Source organism: Argopecten irradians, chromosome 3, assembly GCF_041381155.1.
Source record: "Argopecten irradians isolate NY chromosome 3, Ai_NY, whole genome shotgun sequence".
NCBI lineage: Eukaryota > Metazoa > Mollusca > Bivalvia > Pectinida > Pectinidae > Argopecten > Argopecten irradians.
Window position 1 is genome coordinate 21,877,980 of NC_091136.1, and position 19,664 is coordinate 21,897,643.

At 35.7% G+C, this 19,664-nt stretch overlaps 1 protein-coding gene across 1 annotated transcript in view; it reads left to right on the forward strand.

The window, feature by feature from the left end:
- Positions 1-6,772: 6,772 nt before the first annotated feature.
- LOC138319557 (platelet binding protein GspB-like) overlaps positions 6,773-19,664 on the forward strand; it is a 42,617-nt gene continuing 29,725 nt past the window's right edge. The window contains exons 1-8 of the mRNA XM_069262709.1: positions 6,773-6,952; positions 13,294-13,508; positions 14,248-14,379; positions 15,767-16,184; positions 17,042-17,449; positions 18,007-18,194; positions 18,755-18,886; positions 19,249-19,483. Of these exons, the coding sequence (XP_069118810.1) occupies positions 6,889-6,952; positions 13,294-13,508; positions 14,248-14,379; positions 15,767-16,184; positions 17,042-17,449; positions 18,007-18,194; positions 18,755-18,886; positions 19,249-19,483 (1,792 nt within the window). The 5' untranslated portion in view covers positions 6,773-6,888. The remainder of the gene's footprint in view (positions 6,953-13,293; positions 13,509-14,247; positions 14,380-15,766; positions 16,185-17,041; positions 17,450-18,006; positions 18,195-18,754; positions 18,887-19,248; positions 19,484-19,664) is intronic.

Here is a 19,664-nt window from a genome sequence, read left to right on the forward strand (position 1 = left end):
TTCTACCCTGTGATCTCACTGAAACATTCCACCAAACAGCACGACCCGTCGACAATTGTTTTGTTTTTATTAATTCGTATTTTGTAAATCATCTCACGAACACAAATTTACATCTATGAAGGATCTTGTTTCAATCACATATTTGATATCCGATGAAATCGAAATTATATGGTTGCCAGTCAATAACAACTGTATGATATATTTGACCCACCAATTGAATCGAAGGAGGCTGATAACACAGATAACAGGTGAAACTGTATACCTGTAGTATATAGAACAATTGATAAAGGCTGTTTTATTGTAATACTGGAAACAAACTTTCTTTCACGTGAGAATTATTTTCGCGAGTTTCACGAGCCAAATAAATTAATCTATCTCCGCTAACTAAAATCAATTCAAATTTCAAATTATTTTATTACTTTAGGCTTTTCAGCCCATCAATACAAAATACAACATTTTTACGAAGCAGGCACTGCTAAAGCAGTGTAGAGAGGACAGGTTACATGTACACACATGTATAACATCAACATCATCGATACTGATAGAAATGCCTAGTCAATTTTTAAAATCCGCGAATATGAATCTTCGCGACATTGTTTTGAAATGGTAATCACGAAAAAAGTAATAGTTTTTGAAATTAACGTTAAAATTTACGGAAAATAGTTATTTAGTCGACTTGTCCGATAATGCATTGGGTGACAGCGATCTAACTCCCCACTACCTACACAGTAGATGATCTACCCAGTACAGTGTAGTTTGGTTGGCTATACAGACAAATCAGAGTGCACTGATAACAGTACACACACCAAAAACAAATGTTTGACATACACTTGATACGGCGGGTCTTGGTAATACTCGCGATTGAAACTATTATATATACAATTCTATCTTCTACCTACGGGTGCAATACCATGCAATACACTCATGACACCTGAGGTTGAGTAACATGCAATACTTTTTGCACTTTTTTAGGCGTAAGGCCTTTGTGATTGTATAACCGTCACTCTCCAGGGGGTTATGAGAGGGACAAAAGGAAAATAAAAAAATCCTCTTGTCAACACGCATGTGTGGTAAAGTCAGATACTCTTCACAAATAGAAGGTTCTTTTCATATCATTTCAACAAATTGTATCGGCATTCATGATGGTACAGTCAATAGGATCGACAACAGGCTAAATCTTTTTCTTCTTAAATTAGCCAAAGTTTGTGGAGAAAAACATACATTTATAAAAGATATTTTTTATATGTCCCATAAATGGGCGAAAATTTTGACATGTTCTATTTCTTTAGTAATATAATGAATTAAGCTGTTAAAACTATTCAAATGGACAGACAAACATGTAAGATTCCTTCTTTACATTATTTTCTGCAAGGTAAAATTATAGTTTGTTATGTTTTATTCATGTTTAGATGGAACAATATCTAATGAAATTATTGTATGTTTCATTTTTCCACTACCAGCAGAGGGGCACACCTGCAGCTGTGTCTGCCTATCTTTCTCAGCGTTTGACGAAAATGTGTTTCCATAAAAATCGGCATCTTAGAAACGCTTTAACTATCAACGTTATAATTCATGCCACATTCAAACGTTTAAATGCCTTCGACGCTTTGGAGCAATGGTTTGCGAATTCCCTATTTATTTAAAGAGAGATCGCTCAATCAACTTTTTTTTCAATCAACTTTTAACAGTCGATCATTGCTTTATAGGGGATCACGTGGAGTAACAAAAACATGCATCGACCTCATCAAAATGCTATAATTGTATAATATGTGTATTGGTTCTGGCTTATCCTTATAAGCCTGAGGGTTGAGGTCAAAATGACTAACATTCCAAAAACCCTTCTATTTATGAAGAGTATTTGATAAACCATTTCTGAGAGTTAAAAGGATAATTTTGACATTGTGAATTTCCTAGCGCTGAGGTTCAAAACTTAATACGTTTACATAGGAAAAACACAAATTAAAACATTTCTAATATTCGATCATTTTCCATAGAAAATTAGTCAAACGTGATAAGATTAATTAACCTGAAATTTTAACTTCTAGACTGAATTGTGAGATGTGATGGAAAGATTTAAAGGTAAAATTGATATAATCACTTTCTTTATGTAAAAAGTCTCCAAAGTTTAACAGTTTTTATTGTACCAAAGGCTTTTGTCATATTGGGGCCATTTTTGACACTATTTGAAATTATATGCTCATGGACTGCCTTTAAGAGCCTGATTGGTGCAAAGGGCCAATATAGCGTCCTTACATTTCCTTTTTCATCCTGTATCATAACTCGGGTGACCTTAAGCCCCATGGACCTCTTTTATAGTGCTATCTCACTGAAATATGCCATCAGAGACACCGAACAGCACACCCAAACCAGCTACATTATACTGACAACGGATAAAGCAGTTGTCATACGTTGTAATCTCGCATGAGAACGGTGTCAATATGTATTCTAAATATAATCACGAATCGTTCGGATTTCCCTCGCTACTTTTTAAAACGCAATTCGTATGACCATATGTACACTGAATTGGTGTCTATATACACGTTTATTTAAACACACAATGCATGTACCATATAAAATCAGGCTACTAAGCATCTTTTAATTTCTATCATAAATGATATCAGTGTATATTTGATAACTAAAATGAAGTAAAATTACATAATTATGTTACATGTATGTTGTAAATAAATCGCTGACAAAATCCATTAATTAATAATTAATATGTAACACATTAGTTCCATTTATATTAACCTGGACCAAACCTCTATGATATACAGTTAGTCAGTACCGAAAATATCTCGTATATACTAATTACCCTACAATAAAGACTACAGCCATTGTGATTCAGAAGTAGAATATGATCTGGTATCTCCAGTGTGTGTAACACCCTTACCTCCACTTTTGTGTATCTTTTTAACAGTTTACCTTCATATCTTTCTTCCGGGTTCATGGTTTAATAATATATCAAGGGATACAACTCTTGTTCCGTTGATACGTTTGAACAGTGATATCACTAATTGTGTTATAGATTAATAGAGAAGCTTTGTTCTGTGACGTATGGACGTACATACAATTACATATAATGTGAACTATTCCGATTCAGAGACAAAATTAATCAATTATATTTGCTATTGCAACGTTAGAAAAACACAGATCCAGTTTTTTGAGAGCGTCATAAGGAAAATAACGACTGCACGAAGAACAAGTGTAATATCAACTAATTCAATCAAAGGTACATGTTTGTAAAACAGCATATACTGATATATAATTGCTGACGTGGTTCATATTTAACTGTTTTACTTAGTGACGTTCCTAAACATTGAACTCATAGTCCGTAATCGCCTTTACTACTGATAGATAAAAGTGGATATGACGAACTCTCCAATGAGGTATACAAACAAATACGTAATGCCATAGGGTGTCACGGCTATTGATATATATGTAAACGTATATACTTTGACGTTTTTCGTGCTAGACACTTTGCGCTTATGAAATATCTGCAAGATCTTTGGGAGACTATTATTGTAAATTTTGGAAACTAATTCAATATCAATTTTGCGCTAAAATATTTGATTGGAACAATTTAGGCACGTTTACAGAAGTCCTTAATCATAACACATCGTATTATACCAACTAATAATTATTTTTTTACGATTCGTCCGATCATGCTATATAGTTAATACCTCGATGACGAGTAACAGGTACACAAGGGCCGGCTTTCATTCTTACTAAACAGGTGGAGGATGATTTTGTTCTCATTTCAGATATAGATGGTATGAGAGTCGCTTTAAGTATCACAAGTAAACATTAGACGAAATGTTTTATTTGGAATTTTTCAGTAAAGTCAGTAAATCACCTAATTCAGATATGATAAGATTATCATTCTATAAATGAGTGTCCAAACATATATCGAAATCCATGTATAAGGTATATAACGTACATGTTTTATGTAGTATAAACTGGGCCCATTAAGGACAAGAGCAATATATATTGCAATTATTATATTGTTAAATGATCTTCATTTTCTGACCATAAAATTAGCGGGGTTGTTTTTTTTTGTTCCTTCGGTAAACGCAGAAAGTACCGTTTTGAAGTATACATGGACCGACGCTCAACGGGTGACCAACAGCGAGAAGGCGCAAGAATCATTCAATCGCTTTAGTATTTAAACTTCTCGGCAATAAAATAGATATAACATAAAATAAAATGCTTTAACTATAACATGAACTTCATATCCTGATATGTGCATTCCAGCATCTTGATTATTCAGTGTTTTAATGTTTCCAAGTCGTTTTCGCTGTCCACTGTATTTGTATGGAATTGTAATTACTTTTAAGGTTGGCTAAATGTATATATGCCAAGAGCAGGAATGACATTGGTATTGAGAATAATGACAATCTACTTAATGTATATTGTATTAGGAAATTACATATTAAACACCGAACAACCCCATGCATGATAATTTATTTCATTATTTTCATTTTAGGATAGTAGATCCAGTTGAAGGAATGAGAACACGTTGTTAATTTGAAAAGAATAATGATATTATGACAGTTTTGATAAATCACAAAATATATTGAGTAAAAGCTAATAACGAGAATTTGATTGACAGTGTCCTTTATCTAGGATATACACACACATAAGTGGAGCTGTCTAGATTGTAACGACACGATAAGCTGTGCGTACAGTTTAGATGTAACGTCCTTATCAAAAGGGGATTATACTGAAGTTGTCTGATCAATTTCATCTTTATCATGAAGCATATTTAGCCACGGGACGAGCCCTGATAACCGAAAGGGTACAAAGACATTTTGATCCGGAGGACCGGTGACCCCGTGAAGTGACCCCGCCCTCCAGCATTCATTTCGAGGGAGGACCATAGCTAGATCCCTAGGGTTTCAGTAATGTGCAAACAAAGGATACTTGCCCAACTTTTCAATCTCCAAATACCAGAGTCACAGAACTACGGAGGACCAGGCATGTGTATAAACTGTATATAAAAACAATGACACGACAAATGTACAGAATAAACACAAATGTGTCAATTATGGGGTTTTTATCCTCTTTTTATCACCTTTCAAATCGTCATTTTCTCCTTCACTGTTTACACGTCATACGGCAGTTTGTGTTAAGAAAATATGCAAGGTTTGTATGTGCGACTTCAAAAACCTTTATAGTGTTTTTTTTTTTTTTTTTTTTTTTTCGCTTCTACATGTACACATACATAAATAAGACAGGCGGCGGACAACTGAAAAACTTCTGCTCCCTATGTATACCTTGAAGAAAGACATATTGAAAAACGTACATCTAAAAAGACCCTATGGTATCAGTCTTCTCAAACATTATACTAGGTGTGCAAAGAGTTTTCATTAGAAGACGTCACTTTATACGGATATGTGTAAACTAATTAATTCAAACCTCTTTTTAAATTTGATATTGAACACTCATCATATAGGCCAACATTTTGTGTATCCGAAATCACTTTTGCAGTTCAAAGGAAGTGCAGTAAAAGTAGCAAGACCTTTGCCCCACTACAGGAACTGATTGACAAACTGACCAGCAAAGACGGATAGAGCTCCTAACAAGGTTTTGCAGACTTCTTTGTTACACTATTATTGTTACAATGATTATAATCAGGCGAAGTTGTCCTTATTGTCTGTTACAATCTTTACAACATTTTGATTTGGCTGTTTGCCACAATGTATAAACATAATGTGAACGAATGTTTGATAGATAGCAAAAGAAATGCTCATTAGTTTGAGGACAGTGTACTACATATAAGCGGTAGGTGGGAGGCTTTTTCCACAGCTAAGAAGCTGTGTGTGATGTCTCTTTTGTAAGAATTGTCGAAGGCGACTAAATATATATGGTCCGTTTCTTTTTCCATTCGGCATTCACTGTGATGCCACGTTAATGCAGAAACGGTACCCCAAATACATACACAAAAATGTGAAGTTTTGTGGAAGAAGGCGCATATTTTTTAGATTCGAAAACAAGTTTAGTATTAAGGATTGGCATTCAGGTAAATGTCCCACAAAGCAAAAGACCACAATAGTCACATTTACGTCAAATGTCCATTGCATGTTGTGAAATCTATCTTAGCAAATAGACGCACATTTCAAGAAATAGAAAATGTCCATAGATAGGTCATGATAAAAATTGTTCTACACACGTTTTTGTGTTTTATATACAATATAAAATAATTCGGAGACTTGTCTTCTTTGCTAAATCAAATTAATTGACAAATCGAAACAGGTGACACGGATAATAATATATATTCAGTTGTCTTTCTTTATTTTGAAAATAAGTTTGATGGCTAATTTACAATTCGTCCATATATTCCAAACAGGTGCTATATTCTTTCCTGATACATTAAATGTGTTTCTGTAAATTGAAGTGTGAATAGATAGCTTCTGTTGTTCAACACTTTCCCAAAATGTACGTGTTATTTAAAACTGGTAGCCATTTATTGAACATTGTGCACACGTTAACACGAAACAGTTCCCAAATGATGACGGAGATGAAAGCCATGCGATCCATAAAGTAAATATCTACGTATCCATTGACAATACATTTTGGTTAAATTCAGACTTATTGATATTGAATATCTTTAACGGGTCAACTAGATATAGCAGTATTCATCCAACGTTTTATCCCAGGTACATTCCAAACAACCTGTTCTGTCACTTGTACCAATAAAGTACTGCCGTCCCTGTTACGTATGGGCCTCCGTACCTTTCTGAATCATCTCTGTATAGCTCCGGCTACTCTGACTTCTTTGCTTTTTTCCGTTGTGTAAATGTCTCTATCAAGTTCCGGTGTGAAATGTTTAAAAATGTCGGACTAATTTAGATAACGGGGAGACTACAACTGATGTAAGATTAGAGCAGAATGGCGGTCATTCAATTGCGGACGGTGTGTGTTCTTTTCGCTTGCTTTTGCGGAATATTTTCGGGTAAGTTTTAAATTTCATTTCGTAAATAATTTTTATAATGTTATCGTTGAATCGAAATGATTCATATTCTGTCAATGATGTCTATATACATTTAATTTGTATTGGAAACATGGACATATTATCTTTCAACTGGTACTGACGTAGTCTTTGAATGCACCTACCACAACGTATTCTTAATTAACACTTTTGATGCTCCAACGCTGACAAATGGTATTTTTTTTCTCTATCAAAATTAGGAGCAGACGATTAGATATTTTTCTTCAGTTACAAAAAGTACCTACATTACACCATTACCACCATTGAAAAGTTTGAGATTCTAATTTTACTTCAAGTTAAAAATAAAATAAATAATGCATCTCGAAAATATTCCATGACACTATTATCCTATATGGAATGAAGTACTGATTGCGAACGCACCAAAGGCAAAATAAATAATTTTATATTATGTTTTGTGTTAATGAGATATATACATACACGATTAAACACCACTTATTTTTCAAATGATGTATATCATTTATGCTCTGTCGGCGGTGGAGCATCTTTAATACGCAAATAAATATGAAAAATTGATATTTTAAATCTTTCTTTTCAGTAAATAATTACGACATTTTTGTGTCTATAATCCATAAATAAAAATAATTATTAGGAATTTGACAAATAAGACTATGATTTGCTGTTGGTGAAGATGCCCCACCGCCGACAGAGCATAAACGATACTCATCATTTGAACAATAATTGATGTTTTCTCATGTATATGTAAATGTATGTCTAATTAACAAACAAAAAATCATACATAAAATAACTTCATTCTATATAGGGCAGAGGGCTATGGATGTTTTAATGGGCGCAATAAATTATTTTTATTTTTTTTATCTCGAAATCAAATAAGAAGCTTGAACTTTTCGTTAGTAGTAATGGTGTAAAATAAGAAACTTTTGTAACTGAAGGAAAATACTAAACCTGTTTTTATTAGAGAAACAAAACAATACCATTCATCAGCGGTTTAGCATCTTTAATGAAAACCAGTCACAAGGAAACTTAGAGGCCTAAAACCTGAGGACAGCTGGAAAACAATGGTGTTAAACAGATAACGTAAACAGTTTTCTTTCATACCTACGCGTGTAATACTGGCTGATCTAGGGCAATACACTCATGTCGCCTGAGGCTGTATTGCATGGCTACCCATGCAATAAAGCCTTGGGACGTCACGGCGTCAACAAAATCTCTATTTCCTCGGTAAAATTTTAACATTTTTTTCACAAAATTGACTGGTTTTACTATAAAAGATGCAAGCAACGGATTTTGTGTTGAAAATATCACGTAATTTTTCATGTATGGAAATTGACTTCCAGTCATGGATTTCTTCGAATTTATTTCAAAATGGCGGGATGTTATAGTTGTAAAATTGCAGTAAAACGTCGTGGTATGAAAGAAAAATACTCTTTCATCAGTGGATATGAAGGATAGGGATATTCTACCCTCGGGATCACAAAATGTTGCAAAACCCTCGGCAAGTCTCGGGTTTTACTACATTTTGTGACCCTCGGGTAGAATATCCCTATCCTTCATATCCACATATGAAAGAGTCTTATATTATTACATGATAATTATAATATGTCGAACTTTTCTGATTTCAAATTATAGACGAGAGCCGTCAGAATTTTGTTCATTCTTAAACGGTCACATAATAATTATATCGCAAACTGTGAATTCAATATTCTGCAGTGCCACCATTGATAAACTTGACAAAACTGTTACTAAGATTGAAACCAATTATTATTATCAAGTGAATTTTATAGCTGCACTGTATACTAAAATATTTGACATATGCCTAATTAAGAACAGGACTCGGTGTTTAAAAATGATATCATTAAAAATCAAAAAAGGTAATTTGAATGAATAAAAGAGGATATTTTTATAACGACTCTTTCATTAATTATAATTTTTAACATAAAATTTTGGTAACTTGTGAATGAAATGTCGATTGCATAAAAAGGCAGATTTTTAATACTTTTATTATGTAAAAAAAGTTTTAAGTTAAAATCTGAAACACTAAAACATTAGAACGAAATAAAAAATAAAGAATATTTGTAATTTCAATTTCTGAGTTTAAGTTAAAGTGAACAGTCGGGCAAGGATGGCTAAAGTCGGTAAAAATGGTGTGAATGTATCCAGTATAATTTCTTATGAAATGGAAAAATAAAATCTCTCGTCAAAATCTGTCTGCGTACGAAGAAATTAATTTAAAGTATGGGAATTCTAAAACGTCCTCCCGGCTCACTATGTCCGTGGTTACATTTCCACACAGCCTCGTTTTCAATGCTTTCAACTTTTCTTTACTTTAATGGTCAGAACTGGGAAACTAGGCAGAACTTGACCGTCGTATTAATATGTGAGAACTTTTGGAAGGCCAATGAACGCATTTAGACTGGTTTTCTTTGCCCGACTATTCACTTACTGATATTATGATTATTAGAATATAAAAAACAAAGTAATCAAAACTTATTTACTAATATATTCAAACATTGTTAAAAACATATTTTTAAATTTGATTTTTCAAATATTGATTTTACGACGACCGACATATCGCTATGGTATGTAAACTTATATAAACTTTACGAGCCGGAACAAAGGGGAGATGAAGTTCGTGCCGTTCATTGGATTAGTTTACCGATGACGTTTAATCCAGACAACGTCGTGGTGTAGAAACAATGTACATAGACAATTGACAGGTAGGATTTTCAACAGGAGGTTATGAACCAACCAATATTCTGAGTATCGGGGTAGATAAAGGTGTCGTATTCTGCGACCTACATAACCCCTTCTTGATTTGTTAAAAAAAATAAGCATAATGGAAATTTTTCTCACCTCAAAAACCAGCAGAATTTAAACTTTAAAAACCCTATTTTATTCAAAAAAATGTCAATCGACCTGTATATACATCTGTAATTGCATATTGTAAATGATTTATTACTAGTAAATAACGCATGGGTGAACTTTTTGTTGAGATCATTACGTATGCCTTTGCACTGACCGGCCGCCATAGCTGAAGCAGTTCGTATGTATCACGACCACACTGGTTGTAGGCTGTTGATCAACATCCAGAGAATAGGATCACAAGCTCTTTCTGTGTCAGATTTATGCAATATTTATGCTCGACGTTTTTGCTGTAAAGATCAGCAAAACACTATCAGATTATAAGAATTAGTATATAGAAAAAAGAGAGACACTATCACACTGTTTGAATTAATTAACGTCCTATTAACAGCCAGGGCAATGTAAGGAAAGACTCCATTGTATGCGGTGTGTAGCGGGGCATCCGCTCACAGCCCTCAGAAAACAGAGAGTCGCTAGGCTATTGTCACGACACGTATAAAATATCAACTTAAACTAAAAGCGGATATTGACCATCACATTAATGTCAAAATAATACCAAAACTAATATAGTAAAGAGGAAGGGTAGCGTACCGAAACAATACGCATTTTACGCGGATTATAATAAGTTTTTTTAGTTTGTACAGTCGATCCATAAATTGGTATGCAAAAATAAGTATATACCATCACAGCACCGTGTAACAGTACCAGTTAACTCTATGTATATACTTTAATTTGTGTCGATATAGCTGTAAACATTAATGTTTTATCGTTAGTTTTCCTGTGCGCTGAAAATGTTGTGTTGATTGAATTTGCTAAAAAAATAGTTTCCAAGGTTATTGGTGTTTATGTAATGTTTGGTTTGTTGTTCATGTCTATGACAGTATTACTCGGCGAGATAGCATTTAACAATATATATATAGAAATCTGGAATTATAAGACAAGACTACACGCTTAACATTTAAGCATGCAACTATCTTTTATTATAATATGTATGGTCTCTTGTAATACGTATAACATAACATTCACAATACACTACCTCCACAGCATGCAATGTATCGCATGTGTTAATGTTTATATTTACGTTTTTGGAACTCGTGCCCAACATTTAGCTCTTACTATATCATTGAAGTATGTTGCCAAAGACACCAAAAAGAACTCATACTGTCACATTAAACTGACAACGAGAGCAAATATCGTCTGAATCCTTTTATGCTGAGCGTTAAGAAGGACCGGATACAACTGCTTTTAGAGACTTACAATGTTGGTGTCATGGTCACGGAAGAACCCCCAAAGCCTTCCTAACAGGGGTGAACACTCAAGGAAGAAAGAAAGAAAAGAAGAAATCCCATCTTTAAGATATTTTACGATTTTAAAGCCCGTGTGTGTGTATATATCTCATTTGAGGATTGTTATTACCCTAAAGTTATATGTGCTGTACTTTTCATACACACGAATCAAGATAAGCTTTTAATATGTTATTTACCACCAGAAGTTACCAACATTAGAAAAATTACAATGCATAGGTTTTTTAAAAGTACATTTCTACAAATAAGGTCAGAAAAAGATACGTTGCAGTGAAATGAGTACACCCAGTCAGACCATAAAGCAGCCTAGTTGTATTCTACAATTTCATTTCATTTTTTCACAGTTTTATTACTAATCTTTAAGTAATATCTTAAGGCATAAAAGACAAGAATTTAACAGTTCATAGATTTTGTTTTGAAACTAATGCTTGCAGCCAATTGCACGATTTTGTCTGTCCATTTGAATGTGTTTTCATAACTTGATTCATCATACTTTATGGTTTTCAATGCTAGTAGACTACTGAAGCAAAAATAAGCATATTAAATCGCCGAGTTATGGCGGCACTGTGATGATCTTAGCTGTAAAAAGAACGTTAAACAACCTACTATTTAAATTAATGTGTCAACCTTCTCCAAATACATGTCACTAAATTTTAATTTTGTATAAAATGTTAATTGTATTAAATTCTAAATATCCTCTCAGTAAATGGTATTTCCCCTTTTATCCTTTGAAAAATAACGATTTTCTTAAAAGATGCCTCAGCAGCATCCGTTCCTTTATGGACCTGACTAAGAAAGAGGTTAAACAACCGAGAAATAAAACACCATTCAGAACTGTTTTCTCTGCCATAGACCTCCTGAGTTAGCTTTCGTTGTCTCATAAACAGGACGCACAAACTGGTGCACGACAGATAAACACGCCAATATTTAACTAATGGTTACTTAAACAAGTGCCAAACAAAGTCATCTGACACATCAATGTTATCCACATCGGATTAATAGGGTATAAATATTCTTAATCTGAGGCTTGTTGTGGCGGTCAACACATAGGAAAAACTCCCCGTAAGGCGCGTGGTGCTATTCTCATTAAGGGCGTCTTAATGTCGTATGTAACACAGTAGCAAAGGCACGAGGTGACGAATCCGACAGAACGCCTTGTAGTTTCTGGACACAACAGGATTACGACACACGCACAGAAAAAAAATGTAGGGAGTTCCAGCCATTCTAGTGAAGATGATTTCTTTTTTTCTAAATAAATATGATACCTTCGCCAATATTGTGTTCTTTATCATGTTTTCGTCTCTATGTGTCCTCTTTGGCGATCACATTGATGGCTGTCATATGAACATTGTTTTTTAGGGTGCTCACTCCCCAACGAAAAACAAACAACCTTTCATCATGTGGTTTGCGCACAAAAAAGACGTAACTGGCGGAGGAGCTGGCTTAAGGATCCATTTGAAACTCTTTTAGCAGATCTCCTGTTTAGTTAACCTGTTGTGTAAATAATACTCTGACATGTGGGATTATCTTCTTTTTAATGGAAAACATTTAAATCAATAAACTTGTTTGCCTAAAATGCCTGATGTTATTCCCGGGCTTCTTTTTTTTATTTTTTTTATGCCTCGTCTACCTTTACGCAATGAATAATATAATTTCACCTGTTTTCTGTTGTAACTGCCAATCAGTTCAAAAATCGTTTTATTTGTACAAAAAAATACCCAATTCACAGGCATAATTGTATATTGCATCATTTAAATGTAAAAATACAATTATCATTCGTTAAGAGAGAATATTTCTCTGATATCCAGTGTGGGGTAGACCTGCACAGAAAAATAAACCCTTTCATGCATTATGACTTCATTAAGGTGACACATTCAAAAGCTTGGAGTAATAAACGAAAGCTGTTCAACAAATAACTTTTTATGATTTATGAGTCATTATATAGTACGAGAAACGTAACCAATATGGGAAGTTGTCATTTAATGGCTTTATATGCTGAGAATAATACCCAACCAACATACAACAGCAAACGTTGAAGAGAAATTATTCTACCTTATTACAGGAGGATATTGATATTAGATGAATTGTTATTGTGTCTAATTGAGTTTTTGCATTGGTGTTCACATACTGATTCCATTCTCCTTTGCATGTTTATTTCAGCGCCATGCTCTGATAAGCTTGTGTTTGACAGTGGAACCACGCCGAAAACTGGGGTCACTGTAACAGCCTCCTCGGAATACGGCGCTACTGATTCGAATCACGTGTATGGACCCTCACGTGTATTCCTTAATGCGAAACAAGAAAAGGACCAGTCGGGTAATGTCCTTCTCGGCGGCTGGTCTGCTGGGACACTTGACACAAAGCAGTACATACAGGTAATCTAAGTCTATGACGCATGATGCTAGTATTACAAGTTCATATTCCAAATCCGTCACATGACGATCTCTAACGATTTACTAGTCATACTTACTGCTTACGAAGTTCTTATTCCCGATACTGAATATGTTTTCAGATGCCATGCTGATAAACACTTTATATGCAAAAAACAAAGCGATGACCTTGCATTCGATGGTTTACCGGTTTGGCTTTGATATATCTAATTGGGATTAATAGAATCTTACATGAGTCTGTCAAGTGGACAGGGATATCTCGACCCGAGTGAGAGATTTTGGCTTATCAACCTAAGGCTTGTCGAGGGTTGTCGCCCAAAATCTTTCACGAGAGTTGGCATATCCCTGTCCACTTGATAGACCCATGTTTGATTCTTTTATTCCCATACTTTCCAGCTTTTATGTCCTTTAGGTCTTTTTATGCTTTTATACAACCATTATGTAGGAACGTCGTTATGCGTCAAAATTGATGATGTAATCTACAATGTACGCCGCGGATATGCATTGATGACGTAACGTAATTGTCTAGTGAGCTGTCTTACAACCCCCTTTTATATCTTTTCCTAGCAACCACGGGATATCCCTGTGAAGTATGGGAGAAATTGTGAAGAACGACCTAATATGAGAATGTCGAAAATCTAAGAAAATACTTTAATACAATCTCTTCGAAATATGAGGACCTAACGAAATGTGTGATCAATCTTGTTTTTATGTCTTTTTTCAGGTCGAATTTCCGAGTGCAAAAGACATCAGTGCTATTTCTACACAAGGACGTAATGGCTGTTGTAAACAGTGGGTCACTAAGTACAAAGTACAGTACAGCAACGACTGTCAGACGTGGCAGACACTTCCTCAGGTAATATCATACTGAAGACAGTTCCTCCAGTTATTAGGTATTAGTATGAACGGTATTGGTAGGCAACGCTATTAGTATGAACGGTATTGGTAGGCAGCGGTATCAGTATGAACGGTATTGGTAGACAGCGGTATTAGTATGAACGGTATTGGTAGGCAGCGGTATTAGTATGAAGGGTATTGGTAGGCAGCGGTATTAGTATGAAGGGTATTGGTAGGCAGCGGTATTAGTATGAACGGTATTGGTAGGCAGCGGTATTAGTATGAACGGTATTGGTAGGCAGCGGTATCAGTATGAACGGTATTGGTAGGCTGCGGTATCAGTATGAACGGTATTGGTAGGCTGCGGTATCATGAACGGTATTGGTAGGCTGCGGTATCAGTATGAACGGTATTGGTAGGCTGCGGTATCATCAGTAAAACTGGGTAGGTTGAGCTAGAAAATAGACCAGTTATCAAATACACTTCATCCTCCGAGAATACAATTATTGTTAAGAAACGTCACAAATACACGACATCCTCCAAGAATACTATTATTGTTTAGAAACATTACAGATACACGACATCCTTCAAGAATACACTATTGTTAAGATTGTTTGTTTGTTTGTTTGTTTGTTTGTTTGTTTGATTTATTAACGTCCTATTAACAGCTATGGTCATGTAAGGACGGCCTCCCATGTGTGCGGTGTGTTGCGTGCATGTTGTGCGAGATGAGTGCACTGGGAGACTGCGGTATGTTCGTGTTGTCTTCTTGTATAGTGGAACTGTTGCCCTTTTTATAGTGATATATCACTGAAGCATGCCGCCGAAGACACCAAGCAACACACCCCATCCGTCACAAATACACGACATCCTCCAAGAATACTATTTTTGTTTAGAAACATTACAGATACACGACATCCTTCAAGAATACATTATTGTTAAGAAACGTCACAAATACACGACATCCTCCAAGAATACTATTTTTGTTTAGAAACATTACAGATACACGACATCCTTCAAGAATACACTATTGTAAACATCACAAATACACGACATCCTCTAAGAATACGAAACAAATAAATAAAACAAAGATCTGTGAATCTTTAACTTTAATTTCGAATTAAAATCAGGTGTGACCTTAAAACGAACTATAACATTAACATTGAACATTACGTAGTTATTTTATTTATTTTATCTGTCTTGGATGATATGTTGATATCCTGGATGGACAACAACGAAAGTCTGGATAGATAATTTCCTCTAATTGTAACCTCTATTTTCAATTTCTATCATACCTTTTAACATTTTCAGCTTTTCTGCGAGACTCAGTTTTTATTTATATTGTATATAACAAATATCTTTCCCTTTTGTACGGTTCATATTTCTGTCTTCTGTGTTGTTTTCAGGATTTGACAGGGAACACGGACGAGTCCACAGTGGTGACCCAAACCCTACCTACCCCGATCACTGCTAAATGTGTCCGTATTAACCCGTCAGCATGGAACCACCATATCTCGATGAGACTAGAACTGATTGGATGTGACGTCACACCGACCACTACGGTACCCCCAGCAACTACCACCCAACCAACCACCGCCCCCGTAACAACTCAACCGACAACCACCCCCGTGACGACACAACCGACGACCACCTCTGTCACTACACAGCCAACCACTGTTCCAGTTACAACACAGCCAACCACTGTTCCCGTTACTACCCAGCCGACTACAACTATCAAACCAGTTGTAACATCAGGCTCAGGACTTTCGACAACGGGGGCGCAGTCCGCTACAACAGTGGCTATAGCGCCACAGAAGGCAACAAGTAAGTCACCAATGCATGGTAACAGATATAACATATTAATCCTGGAATCATTATGCTTGTCCTTTAACACTATGTCATAGTAAGGAACGGCCTCCCATGTATGGCGGTTGTTGCAATGCATGTTTGTGCGATATTGAGTGCACTGGAACTGCGGGTATTTCGTGTTGTCTCTTGTCCCGTGGAACATCCAATCCCTTTCTTCTTTGGCTATAAGGGACTGTTGTATGGCCGCGAGAGACATGAAGGTCGTGGAATTGCTATGGCTATTTTGTCATTTTTTCTCGACGTCCTAACCAGGAATACTATATTTGTTTAGAAACATTACAGATACACACATCCTTTCAGAATACACTATTTTAAGAAACGTCACATATAAGTTAGACAACCACCAAGAATACTAATTTTGTTTGAAACATTACAGAAATTCACATCCTTCAAGAATAATGTAATGTATAACACACATAGACAAGCGACATCCATCCAGCAATGTAATGACCTTGTCGTCAAATAGAATATCTAACAAAAGATCTGTCAAATACTTAAACTGGTGGGATTTCGAATTAAAATCAGGTGTCACCTTAAAACGAACTATAACATTAACATTAAACATTACGTAGTTATTTTATTTATTTTATCTGTCTTGGATGATATGTTGATATCCTGGATGGACAACAACGAAAGTCTGGATAGATAATTTCCTCTAATTGTAACCTCTATTTTCAATTTCTATAATACCTTTTAACATTTTCAGCTTTTCTGCGAGACTCAGTTTTTATTTATATTGTATATAACAAATATCTTTCCCCTTTTGTACGGTTCATATTTTTGTCTTCTGTGTTGTTTTCAGGATTTGACAGGGAACACGGACGAGTCCACAGTGGTGACCCAAACCCTACCTACCCCGATCACTGCTAAATGTGTCCGTATTAACCCGTCAGCATGGAACCACCATATCTCGATGAGACTAGAACTGATTGGATGTGACGTCACACCGACCACTACGGTACCCCCAGCAACTACCACCCAACCAACCACCGCCCCCGTAACAACTCAACCGACAACCACCCCCGTGACGACACAACCGACGACCACCCCCGTCACTACACAGCCAACCACTGTTCCAGTTACAACACAGCCAACCACTGTTCCAGTTACTACCCAGCCGACTACAACTATCAAACCAGTTGTAACATCAGGCTCAGGACTTTCGACAACGGGGGCGCAGTCCGCTACAACAGTGGCTATAGCGCCACAGAAGGCAACAAGTAAGTCACCAATGCATGGTAACAGATATAACATATTAATCCTGGAATCATTATGCTTCCACTATTAAATGGAAGCATGTCCATCCCGTCCCATCCAATCCCTTTCTTCTTTGATATATGGAGGTTGGTTGGTCGCTAGAAACATGAAGGTCGGTGGAATTGCTATGGCTATTTTGTATTTTTCTCTTCGTCCTAACCTGAAATGTATTAAAACTAAACTAAACGAACTTTTAAAAAAATCAGAAAACAAAACGAAATATATAGTTAGATAAGAAAAAAGAATAGCCGACACCTTAATCACCTCGAATTCCTGGTTTAGGTAATGTATACAAACACATGCCAGCTCATTCATCCAGCAATGTATTGACCTTTTCGTCTCACAGAATATCTAGCAAAACAAAGCAAAGCCAATCATTGGTGGGATTAGAATAAATACAATATTTATCAAGTTAGTAATCGTGGAAATATATTTGATAAAAAGATTCCTTAGGGCGTTAACGACATACAACGATTGTTTATATTTAGTGCAATAACATAACTCTTTCCTCCCCGATAAGGTTCCTGCTCGGACCACATAGTATTTGATCCAGCGACGAAACAAGCTCTAGGTGGAGTCGTTCTATCGTCATCCTCTGAGTTCGCTGCTAATAACCCATCCAAAGTGTACAGCGCTGCACAAGGCCTTCTGAACACAGTCGAAACCAAGGACGCCGCTGGAAACCTGCTGATTGGAGCCTGGGCCGCGGTAACTTGGATACCAGTCAATACATACAGGTAAAATATCGGTTATCGTTGGAAGATGCCTAGCTTATTATCTCTACTGGAACTAAAGCTTAGCATGATGTTTTAGAAAAGACTATTGCTTGATGAATAAAATTGTTGGTAAAAAGCCAAAAAGCGATATTTTTTATTAATAATGTTAAAAGTGTAACAATAAATAAGTTTACAGCTATTAAAAAGATGAAATAAAATACCCAAATAATTATTATACAATCATAAAGAAGGAGACGACCATAAATGACTTTCAATGGAATATAGTAGTTAACATAAAAAGGACTTCGTTATTCTTGTACGAATATCAGACTATGAATGCAAACTGGTGGTTCCATAATCTGTATCGAGAAAACATCGGAAATTGCGTCATACTTTAAAATAAGGTTAACTATAATTGTAATTCTTCATGATTCTTTGAGTTACTAATGTATTAATTACTGTGTTTTTCTACAGATTGAGTTCTTTATCCTCGGGCTATCAGTGCTGTTTCTATAAAAAGAAGTATTAATTGTAGTGAGTTTTTTTGTACAGGTTGAGTTCCCCAATCCTAAGACAATCAGTGCTGTTTCTACACAAGGAAGACACGGCTGTTGTCAACAGTGGGTCACGACCTACAAGCTCCAGTACAGTACCGACTGTACCACATGGACTGATGTTCCCCAGGTTTGTCCCACTGACAGTTACTTTGTTACCGTCTGATCAATTATACTTTATAATGATAGATATTATATTTTGTTCAATATTCATATAGACATACATTAAAACCTTAAACGACACGTTGTAGGACCGAATAATTGTGTCGTATAAGGCAGGTGTCGATAAATACATCACATAAGAGTCATATTTATAGTCACACTTTCTTTCGGAACTCTTCATAAATCATATTACGAAAGAGAGCTGACCTTCTTCCTTTGTAGGATTTGTCAAGCATTATTTAATTACGTAATGATGGCGATTTTAAAATAAAGTTTTAACATTTTCAACTTGCACTAAATGCATTAGCATATCATTTTCTATCCATGTAGACATTTACCGGAAATACAGACGAGGACACAGTGGTGACGAACAACCTCACTGCGCAGGTCACAGCAAAATGCATCCGGGTCAACCCGGCTACTTGGCATCATCACATCGCCATGAGGATGGACATCATAGGTTGTGACGTCACTCAGACAACAATGGCGTCAGCAACAACAACAGCGCAGGCGCAGACAACCACGGCAGCAGTGATGACAACAGCGTTACCCGCTAAGTCAAACAGTTAGCACTATTGTTTTAGATAATAAGATTAATATACAAATGAAACGCTACAATGCTAAACTTTTGCCAAGGAAAATCATTCTTCGGTACATCTGCAACAACATACACGATGAAAGTTTAACGCATTACAACCTATTGTTTGTCTTTATGTCTAAGATAATTTATTTATTTCTGTATACGT